General features: G+C 49.6%; 7 protein-coding genes across 8 annotated transcripts; 2 read left to right on the top strand and 5 right to left on the bottom strand.

Annotated features, from left to right (window-relative positions):
* Window positions 1–270: 270 nt before the first annotated feature.
* Window positions 271–1,346, top strand: RAC1C (Rho- protein rac1C; the record flags this gene model as incomplete). The annotated part of the gene is made up of 6 exons (XM_024899096.1): window positions 271–300; window positions 371–403; window positions 471–529; window positions 604–784; window positions 877–1,124; window positions 1,283–1,346. The coding sequence occupies 6 exons, from the start codon at window positions 271–273 to the stop codon at window positions 1,344–1,346; spliced, it is 615 nt and encodes a 204-aa protein (XP_024764854.1).
* A 575-nt stretch (window positions 1,347–1,921) lies between these two features.
* On the bottom strand, window positions 1,922–3,678 carry TrAFT101_000633 (uncharacterized protein). Its single transcript, XM_024901693.2, has 2 exons — window positions 2,759–3,678; window positions 1,922–2,653 (listed from the first exon to the last, which is right to left on the bottom strand). Exons 1-2 carry the CDS (start codon window positions 3,541–3,543, stop codon window positions 2,461–2,463), a joined length of 978 nt encoding a protein of 325 aa, XP_024764853.1. The 5' UTR covers window positions 3,544–3,678; the 3' UTR covers window positions 1,922–2,460.
* A 1,458-nt stretch (window positions 3,679–5,136) lies between these two features.
* Window positions 5,137–8,438, top strand: TrAFT101_000632 (uncharacterized protein). The gene is made up of 7 exons (XM_024903279.2): window positions 5,137–6,325; window positions 6,391–6,448; window positions 6,532–6,818; window positions 6,919–7,341; window positions 7,491–7,702; window positions 7,764–7,935; window positions 7,991–8,438. The coding sequence occupies exons 1-7, from the start codon at window positions 6,173–6,175 to the stop codon at window positions 8,225–8,227; spliced, it is 1,542 nt and encodes a 513-aa protein (XP_024764852.1). The 5' UTR covers window positions 5,137–6,172; the 3' UTR covers window positions 8,228–8,438.
* A 50-nt stretch (window positions 8,439–8,488) lies between these two features.
* Window positions 8,489–10,837, bottom strand: TrAFT101_000631 (uncharacterized protein; the record flags this gene model as incomplete). Its single annotated transcript, XM_066126100.1, has 3 exons — window positions 8,489–10,519; window positions 10,594–10,682; window positions 10,759–10,837. 3 exons carry the CDS (start codon window positions 10,835–10,837, stop codon window positions 8,489–8,491), a joined length of 2,199 nt encoding a protein of 732 aa, XP_065982199.1.
* A 410-nt stretch (window positions 10,838–11,247) lies between these two features.
* TrAFT101_000630 (uncharacterized protein) lies at window positions 11,248–12,589 on the bottom strand. Its single transcript, XM_024903278.2, has 5 exons — window positions 12,307–12,589; window positions 12,027–12,204; window positions 11,891–11,936; window positions 11,703–11,808; window positions 11,248–11,596 (listed from the first exon to the last, which is right to left on the bottom strand). Exons 1-5 carry the CDS (start codon window positions 12,554–12,556, stop codon window positions 11,415–11,417), a joined length of 762 nt encoding a protein of 253 aa, XP_024764850.2. The 5' UTR covers window positions 12,557–12,589; the 3' UTR covers window positions 11,248–11,414.
* Window positions 12,590–12,939: 350 nt separating this feature from the next.
* TrAFT101_000629 (uncharacterized protein) lies at window positions 12,940–14,317 on the bottom strand. The gene is made up of 2 exons (XM_024904900.2): window positions 14,025–14,317; window positions 12,940–13,941 (listed from the first exon to the last, which is right to left on the bottom strand). Exons 1-2 carry the CDS (start codon window positions 14,076–14,078, stop codon window positions 13,219–13,221), a joined length of 777 nt encoding a protein of 258 aa, XP_024764849.1. The 5' UTR covers window positions 14,079–14,317; the 3' UTR covers window positions 12,940–13,218.
* Window positions 14,318–15,018: 701 nt separating this feature from the next.
* On the bottom strand, window positions 15,019–17,271 carry PDH1 (ATP-binding cassette transporter CGR1). Of its 2 annotated transcripts, XM_024909367.2 has the most exons (3): window positions 16,836–17,271; window positions 15,864–16,641; window positions 15,019–15,794 (listed from the first exon to the last, which is right to left on the bottom strand). In XM_024909367.2, exons 1-3 carry the CDS (start codon window positions 17,109–17,111, stop codon window positions 15,178–15,180), a joined length of 1,671 nt encoding a protein of 556 aa, XP_024764848.1. In that variant the 5' UTR covers window positions 17,112–17,271; the 3' UTR covers window positions 15,019–15,177. The 2 variants fall into 2 exon arrangements, with proteins under 2 accessions (XP_024764848.1, XP_065982198.1); XM_066126099.1 differs by lacking the exon at window positions 16,836–17,271 and having other exon boundaries at window positions 15,067–15,794; window positions 15,864–16,764.
* Window positions 17,272–18,206: the final 935 nt, after the last annotated feature.

Here is an 18,206-nt window from a genome sequence, read left to right as displayed (position 1 = left end):
CCGATTCCCGCTTCTCATCTCTAGCCATTGATCCATCTCCCTTTCGTCGTCGTCTGATCCGTTTCTTCTCCCATCTCTCCGTCCTGTCGTTTCTACTCCCTAAATACCAAGCGCAAAGCCCCTCGTTCGATCCGTCCTCCACCGACTTGCCGCCTCTCGATTTCCAACCAACCCCTCCGCCGCATCAAACATCATACCATACCGCCGTCGCTAAACATTCAGGATTCATCAAGGACCGTTATCGAAACTACTGCTTGATCTTTGGACGCAATGGCGCAAGCTGGAGTTCAATCGTTGAAGGTAATGGCGGTTCTCCTTTTCCCCTCTGCTGTTTTTTTTTTCTGTTACTGACGTCTCCTATCTCCTTTAGTGTGTCGTGACTGGTGACGGTGCCGTTGGCAAGGTTTGTACCATCTCCGATTTCCCATTTCCCAAGCTGGGTCTTTATTAGCTAACCTTCGACTCCATAGACCTGTCTGCTCATCTCGTACACGACCAATGCGTTCCCCGGAGAGTACATCCCAACAGTGTCAGTCTCCACACCACGCGTATCAAAAAAACGATTTCTATGATGGCGACTGGTTGCTGACCTTTGGTCCTTAGGTTTGACAACTACTCTGCCAGCGTCATTGTTGATGGCAAGCCCATCAGTTTGGGACTTTGGGATACCGCAGGCCAGGAGGATTATGATAGACTCCGGCCCTTGTCCTACCCCCAGACTGATGTTTTCCTCATCTGCTTCTCCGTCGTGAGCCCGCCATCGTACGACAACGTTGCCGCAAAGGTACGAGACTCACTTTCCTCTGAATTACCCCTGCCTGGGGAAGGAAAAAAAAAAAAAAGAAAAGAAAAAAAAGCATCTGACTCTTTGAATAGTGGCTTCCCGAGATCACTCACCACTCCTCCGGAACCCCCATCATCCTGGTCGGCACCAAAATTGATCTTCGAGACGACCCTGGCACCCGCGCTGCCCTTACCAAGCAGCACATGGAGCCTGTCCGATACGAGAACGTGCTGAACTACGTCAAGGATGTCAACAAGACGAACAAGATTATCTACAAGTACATTGAGTGCTCTGCTCTGACGCAGCGGAATCTCAAGAGCGTCTTTGACGAGGCTATTCGGTAAGTCTTGCCCAACCCAGCCTTTTGTATCTTTTTTGTGTCTTTTTGGCATCCTTTTCTCTCTCTTCCGACTATTCTCTCTTTCGTTACTTTCCCACTGCATTTTTCTCTCGTCTCTTTTTGCCGGCTGCAGATTTCTGACCTCCTCTCTCGTGCAGTGCGGTCCTCAACCCCACCCCTCAAACCTCCAAGGCCAAGAAGTCCAAGTGCTCCATCCTTTGAATGAATTTGCGATGTCAGTTCGTTTGCCATCTTTAGCATCTCGTGCAGCGAAGACGTCTTAGAATTGGTTTCCAACCGACGATTTACAATCTCGAGCCGCCGCCGCCTCACGAATTTTTTTTGGGTCACCTAGAATGGTGTGCATTACAGAAGCTTCCTCACTGGGACATGTTTCGATGAATTTAGACCGAAAGTGCGATTAATGGAGGATGGAGGAGCAGATGACGAGGATGCAGAGGCCCGGGGCTCTAAAAAGAGATTTCTTTTTCTTTGTTTTTGTGTTTTTAATGAACATGGCTGTCCTGTGTCTTGAGATTCCCCCCATTTTCTCGGTACTGTTGATAGAGTTTGCAGCAAGCCAGAAAATGACATTTGTTAACAGGACGGCGACGATTCTGATGCCATCTTGATGGTCCTTGAAGCTGGAAGATGAAAACAGAAAGAAAAAAAAGCGAGAAAAAAAAGTACAAACCACATGGCGTCTGGTAATTTCAACGATTGTTTCTGTCTGCATTGCATCTGTCATTCCCTCCATAGACTTAAAAAGTGCAATCTAAGAAGCTTTGTTTTCGCCCCTTTAATTCCTTTGGCTCATTCCCACCATTTGGCCTGCTGTATCTACCATGGATAAACGACATACGGGTAAATGACGTGCATAAAATATTGTGTTGCTATGAGGAATGCCAGCATTTGAGAGTAGCCTTGGCGAATCACAAAGCACATACCTAGCTTACATAGTTAAGGAGGCATTGTGCATGTGAAGACCAAATTCCGTCCAATTCTATTATTGAGGGTATCTCTCTTCTTGCTAATTTTTGTTGTCTCCTTGCCACTCGGTAGTTATCCATCTTATATCCACATAATCGTCATATGCAAACAATTCTCATTTACCCGCTTTCTTCTCTATATGTAGGTAAACAGACAAAATTGACCAAGTAAAAGAGATTATTGACAGATAAAAAAGATTATATAAAAAAAATCCAATATCCCAAAGAAAAAGAAACAGAAAAAGGAAAAAGAAACACGTGAGAAAAAAGAAGAAAAACGCCTGGTGTAAGAACAGCGGCTTGAGGTCATGGTTAAAAATAGTTTTCCTTAATAAAAACCAGTTTTATTAATTTCGAAAACCAGGGAGACGGGCGAGACGGCTGGGATGAATGTCCATTCGGGAGTTGTTTCCATTGCCCTGGTTCTCTTCCTTGGTGACCTTCTCCTTTTCGATACGCTTGGCTCTATTCTCTTCGAGTTTCTTGTTCTTCTCCATGATCTTGCCCTGGCGGCCTTGGCTCTTTCCACCTCCTCCGGCACTATAAGTAAAAAAAACACGCTGTTAGCATTTTGTTTTGTTCTCCATTGGGTAAACAAACTGCTTCAGTAATCCGGTTTGTTCTTATTCGGTAAAAAAAACTCACGTCAACTCAACATTAATTCTTCTCGGCTCAGAGATGCCGTCCTCAAACATGGAGTGGTGGAACTTGTCCAAGCAGGTCCTCTGATGAGTGGGCGATGAAAACTCCACAAAGGCGATGCCTCGGCACATCTTGGGGTCCTCCTTCTTGGTCAAGCAGCGCACGGCAATGGGCTTCAGGGAGGCAAAGTGCGCGGTGATGGTTGCGGCGGTGGCAGTGTAGGGCAGGTTGCCGACGAAGACAATGTTGCGGCCCGGCTTGGCTGCTGTGGAGGCGTCGAGGTCGATGGCATCCTCGCCTTGTGGTACGTCCTTGGACGCAGAGGTCTCAGACTTGGGTTCCTTTTCAGCCTTTTTCTCCTTCTTATCCTTCTTCTTATCCTTCTTATCCTTCTTTTCCTTCTTGTCCTTGTTCGCATCACCGTTTGTCTTGGCTTCGGCCTGGGTCACGGAAGGCTCAGCAGCCTCAGAGCTTCCCTCGCTGTTCTCATCGACATCCATGTCCTCGGGAAGATCCTGCAGATTCTTGCGCTCATCCTTCTTCTCTTTTCGGGTCTTGCCGTTGTACTTGGACTTGTCCTTTTTAGACTTCTTCTCCTCTTTGTCTCCCTTCTCTTCTCTCTTCTTCTCCTTCTTCTTTTCTCTCTTCTCCTTGCTCTCCTCCTTGTGCTTCTTCAAGCTGCCCGAGGGCGCGGCATCATCGTCAGTGCGCTTGCGCTTCTTGTCCAGCGACACGTCGACGGGGTTGGGGTCCTCAGCTGAGGCAGCGGTGGCTCGCTTGGACTTCATTGCGATGCGGTTTCTGTTGATCCGTTTAAAATGAAGAGGGCAAATGAAACTGCGGAAAAGAATCGCGGTTTGTGATTATGCCGAATGGGTGAGAAACAGCAGCCAGAAATCTGCGTAATCTGGTAGATTGTGACGCTCAAACTGCCGCTGATAAGATTGGGAAAAAAAAAATCTCCAATGGCTCTTATCGCGCCTGGGCCAAGTTTCCTTTTTTTCCCTCTAAGGTGGGGCAAAAGGCACTTCGCGTTTGCATCGGCGCTAGCGCTAGCATCTTGTATTTTCCGCTTTGGCGTGCCGTCCGCCACAAAGGTTATTGCAAGTTTATACTGTAAAGCAGCATCGATTTGGTGAGAAGTTGGCTGTGCAGTGTAAGGTGAAGATAAGAAACGGTGGTGGCACAGGTCTTGGTTTAGATTAATGGTTACTACGGCATTTCTTGCATAGTATGTAAGTGGGAAAAGATGATTACTACCTACTAGGCAGATAGTAGCTGCCCGTTTGCTTTTTATTCGATGTACACTCCTAATAAGCGAGTCTGGTGCATTTGGTGCCTGGACATGAGCCGCATAACGCCTTCTCACCTCTCTGGTAATAACATGGACCTCACAGAAGTTCAGACCGCCCGAGATGCTATAATTAACCGCTAGCTTCGCTTCTTTGCTACGCACCATCGACTCAGCTCGCTTATATTATTCGTTTCTCTAGAAGCAGGAACAGCTTAACGCCATGCACGTTGGCTTCAGATAGCTGCTTCGAGAGTCATTGCTTGGAAAAAGGGACGAAAATATCGCGCAACTCATGATTCTCGTGGTGTCTCAGCCACTTTTCCAATTCAGCTATTCCCAGGTGCCCAGATATGGCTGTTGTTTGATTTTCTTTGGGTGTCATTGTGCTACTTTGTCCCAGCTTCAAGGCAAATCAATCAAGTCAATTCAGGCGTCCGCCTTCTGGATACGTAGTATCGGCATGTTACAGATCAACAGATAATGCCGATCGATGTCATGGAAAATACTACCTACATAGTGTACGTGGCAGAAGAAATACTACTGCAACTATCTTCTTCTCTGCAGCTGTTCTTGAGCCAGGGGCATACACTATGATGCGATTGGCACCAGACGCTTCGACAGAGGCCTATATACTTCCTGGCTCGGCAATGCGGATGAACCAGCTCCTGTATCGGCAGGAGCATCTCAGAGAAACGGTCACGCAGATACAGCCCCCATTAGCCATTGGCCGAATTGCCGAGCGTGGTCGGCATGTCATCATCGCCTTGCCCTCCACCCTTCATCAGAGAGAAGGGACGAGAACAAGACACGCTCGCTTCTTTCCGTCTTGACATGCGGGGAAATTGTCATCTTTCCACTTTTGGAGCAAGAGCAGGAGCAGGAGCTGGAGCGGAATCTAGACGGAACTTGCCATGTCAAGAGGCTGGCTGTGGCTTCCTTAGTTCTCGCTACGAGTAAGGAAGGCACGTCCAGCTCTTACCCCGCAAATTACAGGGAGGGGCGCCAAAACTTAATCCACTGCCCTGACTTGGGGGCGGCCTAGATTGAATTTAGAACCAAGATCCTCTTTGCTCACGCCATGTGATGGGCCAGCTTTCGTGTGGAGAAGATGGGGAAATGGGGAGATGGTTATCGCATTGTCTCTTCCTCTCTCCAGTCTGCGGCTATTCTGCGTTGATTCTTGTCCGTTGTACCGTCGGGTTAATTCTTGGCCATCGCTAGCATACCTTTTACTCGTCCAATCTCTCTTTGATTACGAGTCAGTTGCTGGACTAGCTAGTCATTCCATCGGTTCAATGGAGTGCCTTGATAGTCTCTTGAGGCTGTACTAACAACTAGCCTTATAGCTTCGAGCTCTCCAAACTTGGAGACATGATCGGCATCGTCGACGTTTCGCTCATTGGCCCTACAATTCCCGGTTGATAAGCTATTCCCGGCTCTCGTCGGCGCCAAAAGGAAGAGAAAGAGAGACGCTCCACTGAACAAAGAACAAACAAGAGGCTTGACGCCAGCAGATTGCAAATTGTTGAGCAATTACCGAGACGAAGTGCCAGGCAAACCAGGATTGTGTCCCTCCACGCACTCGTGGGCCAAGTAATACCTAGTACTCTGTAGGTATTACTGGCATGCCAAGTAATCTTACTTCTACATCCGTACTAACCCATCCATCTTGTGGAGAAGACTGTGAATAAAAATGCATCACCGTGGGTCTCCCCAGAGTAGCGAGATCCTCCCCCAGCTGTTGCTAGCGCAAGTATATGCGAGCCACAAGCATCGTCATTCATGGCAGAATGCAGCAAGGAGAGCCACGGCAACAACGCAACACAGGTGTCAGCTCGAAAAGCAGGGACCCTTGACCGGAAATTTCTTTTTTTCGAACCATGTACAGGTGCTACTCTGATCATTTATCATCCATCTTTCCCCTCCTCATCTGAGACAAGGTCTCGTTATCTTCCCTCGGATGTAACCCTTCTGGCCTACCACCACCATTCTACTTCTTTCTTCTTCTCCAAACTTTTTCTCAAAACGCAGCAACTGCGTTCTTGGCTAACATCCATTTGCATCCTTCAATCTTTTTTGTTCCCCTTTTGTCTTCAGGGTTATTCCTGGACGCGCAACGCGTAATGGATGCCAACAACCTTACCTCTGACAAAGTCGAGGTTGAACAGCTTCAAGATGTGGTAAAGAATAATCTTGAGGCCTCGGGAGCAGAAACAGGATCTGACCGTGCTCTCGGGTCATTTGTTGATGTTGACGAGAAGAGGGTTTTGCGCAAGGTACTCCTCATCTTCCATATGCTCAACATCAGGCACCAAGCTAAGCCAGATCTTGCTTTGTATAGATGGATATTAGACTCATCCCCATGCTCGCAGCGCTCTATCTCCTTTCATTCCTTGATCGTAAGTGTTCCTTCCCTACCAAGGTTCACATTCTCTTCTACAGTTGTGATTCAACCTGTACCATCTAACTGATTGCGCCTAAGGGGGAAACATTGGCAATGCCAAGATCGAGGGCCTTCAAGAAGATCTCAACATGACGCCGGGCCAGTACAATTGGTGTCTTACAGTCTTCTTTTTCACTTACGCAGCCTTTGAGGTTCCCAGCAATCTGCTCCTCAAAAAGCTACGCCCTAGCCGGTGGTTGCCACTGATAATGGTTTGCTGGGGAGTTGTAATGACGCTCATGGGCCTCGTTCAAAACTTTCGAGGCCTGCTTATAGCTCGTTTATTCTTAGGAGTAACAGAGGCCGGTTTGTTTCCAGGTGTCGCTGTAGGTTTCGTCCTCTCCTCTTCCGTTTTCCTCTCATTGCATACAGCATAAAGTAACATTCCCTTTTCTTCTTTCTGAGCTGACACACGTTCTCATGTAGTATTATCTTACCATGTGGTACTGTCGCCATGAGATCCAGCTTCGCCAGGCTCTCTTCTTCTCTGCTGCTTCCATTGCTGGCGCCTTCAGCGGCCTCCTCGCCTTTGGTATCAGCAAAATGGAAGGCGTTGGCGGTCTTGCCGGATGGCGCTGGATCTTTATTCTTGAAGGAATTGCAACTGTGCTTGTTGCCGCCTCGGCCTTTTTCTTACTACACGATTTCCCCGAGACAGCCAAGTTCCTCACCGAGGAAGAGCGTGCCTTTGTCATCCATCGGCTCAAGTACCAAGGCCAAGTCCAGCTATCGGCCGATGGTACGACGCATCATGGCCAAGTCGCACAGGCTGAAGAGTTTCAGTGGAAGTACGTTCGCCAGGCATTTACGGATTGGCAAATCTGGGTCAACATTTTTGTCTACTGGAGTGTAAGTCCATCCTTCCTAACCCCTCTTTCATGTCAACCCCTTATTCATCCACTGTTGAGCTTTATGGCCGCGTCTTCCCGTACCTTTACGCTGTATCCTTTCACTCTGAGTGCATGCTTTATACTGACAGCTTCGATTGCACAATCTAGATCGTCTGTCCCCTCTACGGAATCTCTCTTTTCCTCCCCACTATCATTAAATCCCTCCATTATACCTCGAGCACTGCCCAGTTAATGACTGTGCCCATCTATGTCGTCGCCGCCATTCTCGCTGTCATCAGCGCCTACTACTCTGATAAGGTCGGCAAGCGCAGCCCATTCATCATTGGCTTTTTGTTTATGATGATAATCGGCTATTCTATGTAGGTCTCCGTCTCTCTAATATTCACTATGGCTATTACCAAGCTAATATCATTGATCTAGGTGCATTGGTTCATCCAATCCCAAAGTCGTTTACGGAGGCATCTTTATTGCTGCTTGTGCCATTTACCCTTCATTCCCCGGTGTTATTGCGTGGCTGTCCAACAACTTAAGCGGAAGCTACAAGCGCAGCGCCGGCATGGCAATCCAAATTGGAGTCGGAAACCTTGGAGGAGTAAGTCAACACGCGCGAGATCCTCTGTATGCAATGCTAACTATTTTTCAACTAGGCTATGGCATCTAACTTCTACCGTCAGGTCGACAGCCCTCGATATAAATTGGGGCATGGCTTGGAGCTGGGTTTTATCTCCATGGGAATCATTGCCAGCGTCATCTTAATTGTTAGCTACCACACCATCAACAAGAAGCGCGAAAAGAAGCTTGCCAATGGAGAGGCGGCTCATATTTCACCAGAAGAGCTATCGGAGATGGGAGACAGGGCCGTCACATTCCGTTACATGTTTTAGTCTTTAACCAGAACACGTAGCGACAATTAGGCAGCTTAGACGGATAGAAAGGGATTGCAATAATCTATATCAGCTTTGTATTTTCTACCATGATCACTTCGATGAGTCTATCATGAGGACTAGAACTGTAAATGGCGAGCTACCAAACATGATAATGGCCACACTATTTCAATATCCCTGCAATAAAATAACAAATTAATATAGTGGCCCCTGCAAGTAATTGCCCACCTTTTTGTAAACTGCCTAATACCATGCCCAGAATTAGCTCATCAAAGCCCAGCTGGTGAGCATGGCAAGCAAAGTCATCATGTAAAGGTACGGTGTTGGCTTGGAATCACTGCTGGTTAATGCGACTCTAGGGGGCGATGGCGCCATTGCTGTACTATTGGGCTGTATAGAAGAGGCGATTGGCTTGGAATTTGGGGTGGCAAACCCTGTATGTGACAAAACATTGCTTGATCCGACGTGGTGATGCCCTGTATCAGCTGTAGATGTCGCTGTCGGGCTACTACCAATAACAAATTGAGTGGCGGAGGCATGGTCGACCTCCTTGCTCTGCATGCTCTCCACGATTCCCCTTGACAATGTGGTAGCTGGCGGGACATTCTCCCAGAGCGCTGTGAGCATCGTTTCCGCGCTACTATCATCAGATCGAATGATTTTGACCATGATAGAACCTAATGGCTCATTCTGTTGAGTGTCACCAGCTACCAATGCATCCTTCGCAATTCCAGCAAGGAATGGCAGATTAGATCTTGGTGGATGTACTGTAGTCTGTTTTCCATCAGATTTGCATGAGGTGGTTGGTGATCCGCCCCCTCTTGCTGAACCCGTTGTGCACGAAGTCTTGTTGCTTGTGGCAGTTGGCCAGAGTGTTACCTCAGAAGGCTCAGTCGTCTTGCCAGTAGGTTTTCCATCTGCAGTCTGCGCAGCTAGAGAGTCTGTTTGGCTAGCTGGTACTGGCACTGGTGCCGATGGTTCCTGACTATCGTGCCCGTATGATGATGTCGCGTCTACTTTTGTACCGTGAGTTTCCTGTGGAAGTGGCCCTGCATTTGGCTCAGGCGGGCTAAGTTCAGAATCGGAACTTTCGCCATCAGGGGCCTGCTCGCTCAATCCCGAAGGTGCATATTCCAGAGGAATATCACCCGAATTATCGGCACTTTGGTATGACGGAGGTGAAGGCATAGGTAGGGGTAAAGGCATAGGATGAATAGTGGTTAGAGGCTCTGGTACCGTCAAACTGGTGGATGCAGGGGAAGAAGAGGAACTAGGCAGAGGCGATGCCTGAGCATCAGGCGTAGGTTCCGCAGTCTGAGGTATCTGAGATCCCGGGATTGGATCGACTGAAATAGCTGCGCCGTTTGTGGTCGAGAAAGGGCTTGATGCGGGAGCCGGCGTTGGAGGTGCAGGCACAGGCGCAGGCGAAGGCATGCCTTCAACGTTGGAGGTTACCGAGACTTCAGGCTTGTCACCCTCGTCTGGTGGATCAGAAGCCTCTTGGGTAGGGCTGGGCGATGAGCCAATCCGGCTGGGATCTTCAGTATCTTCAGGATCCAAGCCTCCAGTAGTATCAGAAGCGGTGGAGCATGGGGTTTCAGACGGCAGAGATACTGGGTCATGTCCATTTGGAGGCATTGGCGAAGGCGCCGAGGTCTCTGCAGGACCGCCATGTTGCCCAAGTTCTGTCGATTGTGGAGGAGCCTGCTCATCGCCAGGGCCTTGAACGTTTGATGGTGCCGAGTCAGGCGGGCATGAAGTTGTAGCACTTGGGTCAGCAGGATCCGGCGTGGTCAGAGTCTCTTCAGCTGGAGAGGACGAAACGGTGGGTTTTCCATTGCCATTGCCACCTCCATTGCCATTGCTGCCATTGTCACTGCCATTCTCGCTCTCGCCTTCACCAATTTCAGGATCAGGGGTAGGGGGCGATGGCGGAACAGAAGGCGGAGATGGAGCAGGAGGAGATGGAGCAGGAGGAGATGGGGAAGACGGGGGAAGAGACACGGTGACGAGACCATCAGGCCCAGAATTGCATTTCAGATCGAGGGAAATGTCAAAGGAGAGAGTCACATGCTCAGTGTTTTGCTGAGAAGCGTCACTGGGCGTGTCGTACGTAGCAGGTAGAGACGGGGTTATAAGATATGGAGGCTTCTCCAGGTTAACGTGCTGGACTTCGACGGGATGCAATGGCCCAATGCTCAAGCCCAGATCGGAGCATGCCAGGACAACGTGGGCTACGGCCGGAGCGTAGGTATCTTGAGGGCATGAGCTGATGAGGCATTGAAAGAGAGACTGCGACGGACAAATGTCAGTTGGTCACGAGGCAAATGCGTAAGCAACTGGGCATTGAAACTGGGCAAACTGACATTGGTCATGAGCTTGTCTGCACAGATGACCTTGAGATCGAGAGATCCATTCGCGTTTCTGATGCTTGAAGCACAGTCGACGGCGCACTCTGCCCACCATCTCGAGTCAGTAAAGCGAACGTGTCAGAAAAAATCGAAGCGCTACAAGCATGAAGCATCACTGACGAGGTGCTCCATCATCAGCCGCTGCGATGCCAACAGAGAGGCAAGCGGCCGAGACAACGGCAACTGAGGAAGCTCGCATGTTGACAGATGAACAAATCAAGACGGCAAGCTGCGTGGAGGAGAAGAAAAATGGTTTGTCGTAATTAACGATAGTCACCAAAAATGGGGGATCCAAAAAAAGGGCTTGAGAATGCGTTCCAAAAAAGAGTGGTGGCGATGCTTTGGTAGCGAACGATGGGAGATGATGGAAAGAAGAAGAGAAGAGAAGAGAAGAGGGAGGGGAGCAAAGAAAAAGAAAAACAAGACAAGCAAATCGCTTGCTGGGAGACGAGCAACGATTGAAGGAAAGAGCATCGCTTGTTGGTGTTTTGATGACGCAACGGGGAGGAACCCGGGGAAGGGGCAGAGATGGCGGAGCAAGTTGATATCGCCTGCTTTTTTTTCTTTTTACTGCAATCACAGCCTAGATGAATGAGCGACAGAAATGATTGACGCCTCAACAAGGAATCCAATTGGCGAATGCAAATCCATTTGTCTAGATCTCTAAGTAAACTCCATTTACACCTGAGTCCAAAAGAAAGAAAGAAACATTAGATAGAAAATAGGGCGTGGTGCAGATAAAACCGAGCCGCGCTGATGCTGTCAGCTCGTCGCATTTAGTAGAACATCAAGTCAAGGGGCTTCTTCTCGTCGCCGTATCGGTCCTTGAACTCCTTCCTCGCAAGAAACCGTGCAAGCGGCATCATCGTGTCTTTCATGTCCATGACGCCTCGCTTCTTCTGGTTAATGTGCGAGGCATCGACGACCAAGCGCTGCAGCTTATCTAGCGACAATGAACCTGCCCCCGAATTGATGTCAATAAAATATTCTTGCACAGGCCAAGTTCTTTTTCACAAGCATTGTGTGCGAACAAGGAAATGGGTTTGGACGGATGGAAATCTCACCATTGTCAATAAGCTCCATGAGACGCGCCGGTGTGCCGACACCAACCCCAATCTTTTTGTTTTTAAGCAGCGTGACTTGTTCTTCGACTTTCATGTGCTTTGCAAACTGAATGAGTAGAAAAAAGGGGGGTTCAGTAAAAAAGTATGAAGAAAGGAGAAGATATCAAGAGAGGTTGCAAAAAACTCACCAGTTTCGCAACCAAGCTATCCTTGCCTGAGAATTTTCGTAGAGCTCTAAATCATTCATGTGAGTAAAAGGAAACATTTCATTGATCAAAACAAATAGAGAGAGAATCTTTTTGACAAGGATTTCTTCCCCCTTACCTGGTAAGATCCGCGGCTCTCAATCCCGCGCCAGCAACAACGATTGTGTGAGGCATGCCATTCTTCTTCTGCGCCCTGCTCAAGCTCTCGGGGTGCTCTGAAAACTCTTCCAGGAAACTTGGCAAATTGTCCAATGATCTAGTTTGCTGCCATGAGGTGGTGTCCTTGATAGCAGCGGCTACAGCCCAGCTCGGTTAGCACTCAGAGAATAAGATATGAATGAGAAACCTCTCATTTGTTTTCTTTTTAGGGGAGTATATGATAGATGGATAAGAAATACCTGACAAAGCCAAGTCTGATAACTCGACAGGGCTCAAATCAGTGCCGAATCTCGCCAGCTTTTGCACGTGGTAATCGGCCAGCAACTGGCTATCCATCTTAGCGAAGAGCATGTTGAGGCCAAGCTCAGCGTCGAGGTTTTCATCCTCAACGGCATGTTTGGATTTTCTCTTCTTGGTCTTTTTGGCTGGGGCCGGATCTTCTGCGGCTCTTTTCTTTGAATTCGACATTTTCGCTTTCTCCTCTGACATTTGTGGTAACAACGGAGCCGATGGAGCGCTGCTGCTCGTGATGTATCTTGTCCGAAACTTATAGTGGAACTTGACCAAGGTGAGAATTTTTGCAGGGCGGTTTGTACAGTGTTTTAGATGTGGCTAACACGGTAAAACTGCTGGCGGGGCCGCAATAAAACTACAGTGTACGTACTGTGCAGCGCCATCTCAAGTATCCGGGCGCCCATTACATTCAGCTGGTATGCCATTTTTTTGTAAATCAAATGGCATATCGTACAACTTTTTTATAAGTATTGAAAGCTACTAACTGCCTCACAAACAAGGCAAAGACAATACCTCCTTTCGTGATGAAACTGGGACAATTTGACACGCAAAGCATCCCAACAGGCGGTTCAAATTTACGCATGCTCTGTTTATAAAAATTCCATTCAGTCTTCTGAAATTATATAAACTAGCTAAAGAGAAGCCATATTGACACTCTCTATCACTAGGAATAGGCGAAGAATAATTTTGCCCATCTTCAAATACAGCGTAAAACCTCAACCCCAACCCGAACGCCATACATTACCAGTTGGATAAATTGAAAAGAAGCAGATGAAAAATGGCAAATAGCAAGATGGAAAAATCAAGGACCAATCACAATCTCTTGTGTCCCCCAAGTATAATCACATGCCTCTCCCTCAGAAGATGCTGTTGACGATGTTGCTACCGATCGAAGCACCTGCACCGAAGATGGCAGCATTACCAAGCTTCTTTCCAAACTTCTTTCCGTACTCCCCGGCCTTGCTGCCGCCGCCTTCTTGCTGAGAAGGCTGGCCGCCCTCAGCTATAGCCATAGGCGGGACGCTGGCATTGTACGGGTTCTGCTGCACGGGTGGTCCTGAGGGAGCCGGGTAGCCGTAGACGGGCTGCTGAGGATAGGCTACAGGAGCGGGAGCGGGAGCCTTCTGCTCTTGTTCCACAAACACGTAGTTCTGGGGGAAGATACCCTCCATGCCGGTGCGGTGGTTGCGACCCATCCACCAGTCCTGGTTCATGTACTCGTACACGTCGATCTTGTCGTCCTTCTCCAGGCTCAGGTCGCGAGCGTCGCTGGCATCGTAGCGGTACAGGGCTCTGGCATGGGCCAGAACGGGTTTGCCTGGCGAGCGGGTGGGGACACCAGGCGCGGGAGTGTCGTCGTATGATGGAGGCGCCGGGGAGGTGCCCTTGACGTTGAGGTTCTGGAAAGCTTGAACTGGAGGCGTCACAACAGCTGCAGCCGGGGCCGGTGTCGGGTTGGCAGAATGGCCAGCACTTCCAGAAGCAGCGCCTCGAAGAGGAGTTTCGGCAGGGAGAGCGGAGTGGATGGTGTCGAAGGCGGTTTCGTTGATGACACCTTTCTCGAGAAGGCTTTCGAGCTCCTGTCTCTTGGGTTAGCTAGCCAGCACTTTCCGACAAAGAAAAGAAGAGAAGAGAAGTATTTCATCGCTGTGGGCATGCTGACATTCTTGATGTTTCGAAGAGACCGATTGGTCTCCATGATGGTTTGGCGATCCATTATCTTGGTTGGCGGGAGGACGCTTTGTTAACGAGGATCGCAGAGTTGCAGATTCGAACAGCCGCTCCAACGTAATATTGGAAAGAGAAAAAGGCCGGTAGCACCTGTTTGTATATCAGAGTTCTACGAGAAACGAAAGCGTGGGTGTCAAAGATGACAAGAAATCCCGGAGCATCAAATAGTGGCCTGAGGACATGCAGATGCGAGATCTAGAATTCGTCGGGGAGCTGGAACGGTGCTGTTCTGGAAATGGCCGAGAGTCTTGGGGGAGTTTAGTGGGCTGTGCTGGTTCTTGGCCCCGCTACATTGCGTACATTGCGCGGGTTCCAGAAGGTGAGCCAATGTCCGGATATGGATTTCGGAGTCTGGTGGTTGGCCGAAATGACGAGCCTATAATACTGTAACAGCTTGGCCACAAAGAGAGATTCAAACATTTGAGCAAGCCGCACGGATTATAGTGTTGATAGTTGTGTATTACCGAAATTCCGAAAGAGACTGACTGATTCTGTGTATTCATATTCAATTCATGCTCCAAGTCGGGCTCAATGGGAGGGCACCACATGTCGCCCCGGTACTTGCAGCGTTCCAGTACTCGAGCTCCAGTAAAACCCGTGCTACGGATTGCGCGTCTAGCCGCTGTGGCTGGCTCCTGGTTGTCTTCCAGAGGTTCGTTATAGGTCATTATAGCTTGTTCTTGGCGAGATCGCACCTAAAGTCGCCACTGTCCGGAGGCAGCCCAGTGCCACATATTTTCAGCTCAGGTATCGATACACTCTGGTACAGACGCTGCTCTGGAATCTTCATGTGCTTCCTGTACAGAGGATAAGATGGCAGCCAAGCCATGGCTCACAGTGTATCTGAGCACGTAATACTGGTGATGGTTCTCCGTATTTCAGAATACCTTTATAAGAACAGTAGGAAATATCAGCGCTGGTATATGGTACGCATGATTTGGTTTGATTTTTTTTTTTTATGTGTGTTTTATTTTGGTATCATTATTATTTTGCTAGTCTTTTATTTTTTATCTATTTGGCCCTCAAAAGCCAATTCATCAATGTTTTCATTTGTATATACCCATTTTTGGCGCCACTCCCCAGGTTTAAACAACAAACTTGCTCTCCTTGACAGCATACTTGTCAACGTACTCATCCACAGTCATGGCCTCGAGCCTCTTGCTGTCCAAGCTCAGCTCGACAAGCTCGTTGACAGTGTTCTCGGGGAAGTGAGGGCCGAGGTGGCGCTTGTACTTGGCCAGGATGACGGGCTTGGCCTCCTCACGACGGAGACGGTGGCCCAGAGGAGCCTCGACGGCGACCTCGTCGAGGACGGTGCCGTCGTTGAGCTCGACGGTCAGGGCGTTGGAGATGGTTCGGAGAGCAGGGTCGTGGTAATCCTGAGTGTACTGAGGATCCTCGACACACTTGATCTTCTTGCGCAGAGACTCAACCAGCTCGGAGGTGGCGGCCTCAGAGCCATCAACGTAGTCGGTGGCCTCAAGGCGGCCGAAGACGAGCATGACGGAGCACATGTACTGGATGCAGTGGTCACGGTCGGCGAAGTTGTCCATGGGCTTGAACTGCTTGTCAATGATGCGGATGCAGGCCTCGTGGGTTCGGCAGGTGATGGCCTTGATGTCAGCGGCAGTCTTGCCCATGGCCTTGAGCTGGTGGTGGATCTTCTCAGAAGCCTCGACGGCGGTCTGGGAGTGGAACTCGGCTAAGGCGTGTGTTAGTCGTCTGGATAATGATTCTCTTCATGATACGACGCGGGGAAGCTTAAACTCACCAGGGTAGGAGACCTTGAACAGGACGTTCTCCATCACGTAGCTGCCGTAGGGGCGCTGGAACTCAAACTTCTTGCCCTTGAACAGGACATCGTAGAAACCCCAGGTGGGGGCAGACAGGACGGTGGGAATGCCACTCTCGCCCTTCATGACCTTGAGGGCCAGGTTGACGGCGCGCTGGCAGGCATCACCGGCAGCCCAGGACTTGCGGGACATGGTGTTGGGGCTGTGGCGGTAGGTTCGCAGGCTCTGGCCATCAACCCAAGCCTGGGTGACGGCGTCGGCGATCTGCTTCTCGCTGAGGCCGAGCATCTTGGAGACGACGGCGGTGGAGGCAACCTTGACCAGCACGACGTGGTCGAGGCCGACCTTGTTGTACGAGTTGAGCAGAGCCAGGCAGCCCTGGATCTCGTGGGCCTTGATCATGCCCTCGAGCACATCTCGGATGGTGAAGATCTTGCCGCCAGCCAGGTTACCGCCGGCCTTGTTGGTGCGGTTGATCCAGTCAGCAACGGCCAGGATGGCGCCCAGGTTGTCCGAGGGGTGGCCCCATTCAGCGGCCAGCCAGCAGTCGTTGAAGTCGAGCCATCGGATCATGGCACCAATGTTGAAGGCTCCGTTGATGGGGTCCAGCACAAAGGGGGTTCCGGGAACCTTGGTGCCGTTGGGCACGACAGTGCCAGGAACGGTAGGGCCGAGCAGCTTGGCGCACTCCTTGAAGCGGAGGCCCTCAAGACCGCAGCCCAGAGTGTCTAGGAGAATCCATCGAGCGGTGTCGAACTAGGCAGCGGCAGACAGTCAGTAAGTGATTCTCGCTCGAGCTCTGGTGAATTGGATTGGATTGGATTTGGATTTGAATTCATCCTCTTTGCTCCTCTTCTCTGCGTGGTGGTGATGGTGGGGTTTTCGTGTGATTTTTGTGTTTTGGGAAATGAGGGGCACGCCGGCATCAGCAGCCACGGCACAAAACTCACAGCTAGTTCGGAGTCAATTGTCTTGTTGGCGACATAGTCGGCAATGTCCTTGATCTCAGGATCGTACTCGCGCGAAGAGGTAGGCATGACGGGCGCTCCAGACAGTTTGAACGACGAGGTTGAGAAGTTACTGCGCGTGGCAGGAGTGGCAGTGGCAGCAGCAGCAAAGCCGGATGAAGCAAGACGACTGGCGCCGACGGAGGCCGAGCAGAGACCGCGGGACGACTGGACTCGCAGCTTAGACGCTGATCTGATGCTCCGTGAGATGGCGGACATTGTACTATTTCAAACACACACAGAGTAGCTATAGATATAACTCTTCTGCAGCGGTGGAAGAAAGAGGAAATACAAAGAGAGAAGGAAGACGGGGGAGAGACGAATAAAAAGAAAAAAAAAAAGCTTCAATGGCCGCTATCCCCCAGAAACTCTCAAAATCTTGGAGAGCCGAGCCAAATCTCTCCTCCCCCCTGCTAAGCTCCGCCGATTTTCTCCTCGTTCAGCCGCCGCATGCCGCCCGCGCCATCCTCGGCTAAACCAGGTGGAGCGAGTCGCTCTCCAGCAAAAGCTGCTAAAGCTGCTCGAGATGATAATAGCGACTGTAAGGAAGAAGCCCCGGCGCCGGAGCCATCGGCCGCTGTTCACCTCGGCCATGGCGCCAGCAGCCTCCGTCAGACGGAGCGCGTGTAGCTCGGATGCGGCTATCACCACCTGCGGAGATCGGCCATCTTGTCCGTTTGTTTCGGCCTGTGACAGGCGTTTGTAATACATGCAGTAGGAGGGACTACTTATTTGCCTGCATGTGGCGATATGCGTATTATTCGGTGTGCTGCAGGAGAGACATTGTACAGAACTTGATGCACATTCCCGCTGACACTCATTTTCTGGAAGAGAATCAAGATGCAACAGAGCTATCAATATAGTCCCACAAAGCATAATTTAGTAAACGAATCTTCAAAATTTCCCTCTTTTTCTATTCTCTATATTTGTATTAGATATTAGATGTATTATTACTTCTTATCCGTTGATGAACACGAATTGAACTTAATCAGCGTCCTTTCTTGCCTTTTTTTCTCAGCATCTCCAACATTTAAATGATGGCAAGTCTCACGCCTATTAGTACCATTATATCTTATATAACCCAGCAACACCAGCTTTTCAATCCATCAAATTCGCCATAGATAATAGACATACTCTCCATGCTTCCAACAATAGTATCCTTTTGCTTATAGGAATTAATGCGCCGTCCATGTTCTACCCTGGAACCACGCCGCAAAAGCCCGTCCATTCAGCAATTACATTGTATAGCAGCGACCGACCCATCCAACTCTACTCTGCTTCATAGGATTAAGTGAAGATTGAGCATTCCGCGCA

The sequence above is a fragment of the Trichoderma asperellum genome, chromosome 1, assembly GCF_020647865.1.
Source record: "Trichoderma asperellum chromosome 1, complete sequence".
NCBI lineage: Eukaryota > Fungi > Ascomycota > Sordariomycetes > Hypocreales > Hypocreaceae > Trichoderma > Trichoderma asperellum.
Note: the sequence above shows the minus strand (reverse complement) of the source record. Positions and strands in the feature narration are given on the sequence as shown.

What these genes read in the sequence shown, in the direction of transcription:
- TrAFT101_000629 (XM_024904900.2), bottom strand. Translation starts at nt 14,078, where the DNA reads ATGGATCGCCAAACCATCATGGAGACCAATCGGTCTCTTCGAAACATC. An exon ending in CTCTTCGAAACATCAAGAAT is followed by an intron (nt 13,942 to 14,024) that starts GTCAGCATGCCC and finishes CCCAAGAGACAG; the next exon opens with GAGCTCGAAAGCCTTCTCGA.
- TrAFT101_000633 (XM_024901693.2), bottom strand. Translation starts at nt 3,543, where the DNA reads ATGAAGTCCAAGCGAGCCACCGCTGCCTCAGCTGAGGACCCCAACCCC. An exon ending in AGAATTAATGTTGAGTTGAC is followed by an intron (nt 2,654 to 2,758) that starts GTGAGTTTTTTT and finishes TTTTACTTATAG; the next exon opens with TGCCGGAGGAGGTGGAAAGA.
- PDH1 (XM_024909367.2), bottom strand. Translation starts at nt 17,111, where the DNA reads ATGTCCGCCATCTCACGGAGCATCAGATCAGCGTCTAAGCTGCGAGTC. An exon ending in CAATTGACTCCGAACTAGCT is followed by an intron (nt 16,642 to 16,835) that starts GTGAGTTTTGTG and finishes GCCGCTGCCTAG; the next exon opens with TTCGACACCGCTCGATGGAT. An exon ending in GTTCAAGGTCTCCTACCCTG is followed by an intron (nt 15,795 to 15,863) that starts GTGAGTTTAAGC and finishes CACACGCCTTAG; the next exon opens with CCGAGTTCCACTCCCAGACC.
- TrAFT101_000630 (XM_024903278.2), bottom strand. Translation starts at nt 12,556, where the DNA reads ATGTCAGAGGAGAAAGCGAAAATGTCGAATTCAAAGAAAAGAGCCGCA. An exon ending in AGAGCCGCGGATCTTACCAG is followed by an intron (nt 11,937 to 12,026) that starts GTAAGGGGGAAG and finishes TGAATGATTTAG; the next exon opens with AGCTCTACGAAAATTCTCAG. An exon ending in CATGGAGCTTATTGACAATG is followed by an intron (nt 11,597 to 11,702) that starts GTGAGATTTCCA and finishes ATTCGGGGGCAG; the next exon opens with GTTCATTGTCGCTAGATAAG.
- TrAFT101_000632 (XM_024903279.2), top strand. Translation starts at nt 6,173, where the DNA reads ATGGATGCCAACAACCTTACCTCTGACAAAGTCGAGGTTGAACAGCTT. An exon ending in AGAAGAGGGTTTTGCGCAAG is followed by an intron (nt 6,326 to 6,390) that starts GTACTCCTCATC and finishes TGCTTTGTATAG; the next exon opens with ATGGATATTAGACTCATCCC. An exon ending in ATGATAATCGGCTATTCTAT is followed by an intron (nt 7,703 to 7,763) that starts GTAGGTCTCCGT and finishes TCATTGATCTAG; the next exon opens with GTGCATTGGTTCATCCAATC.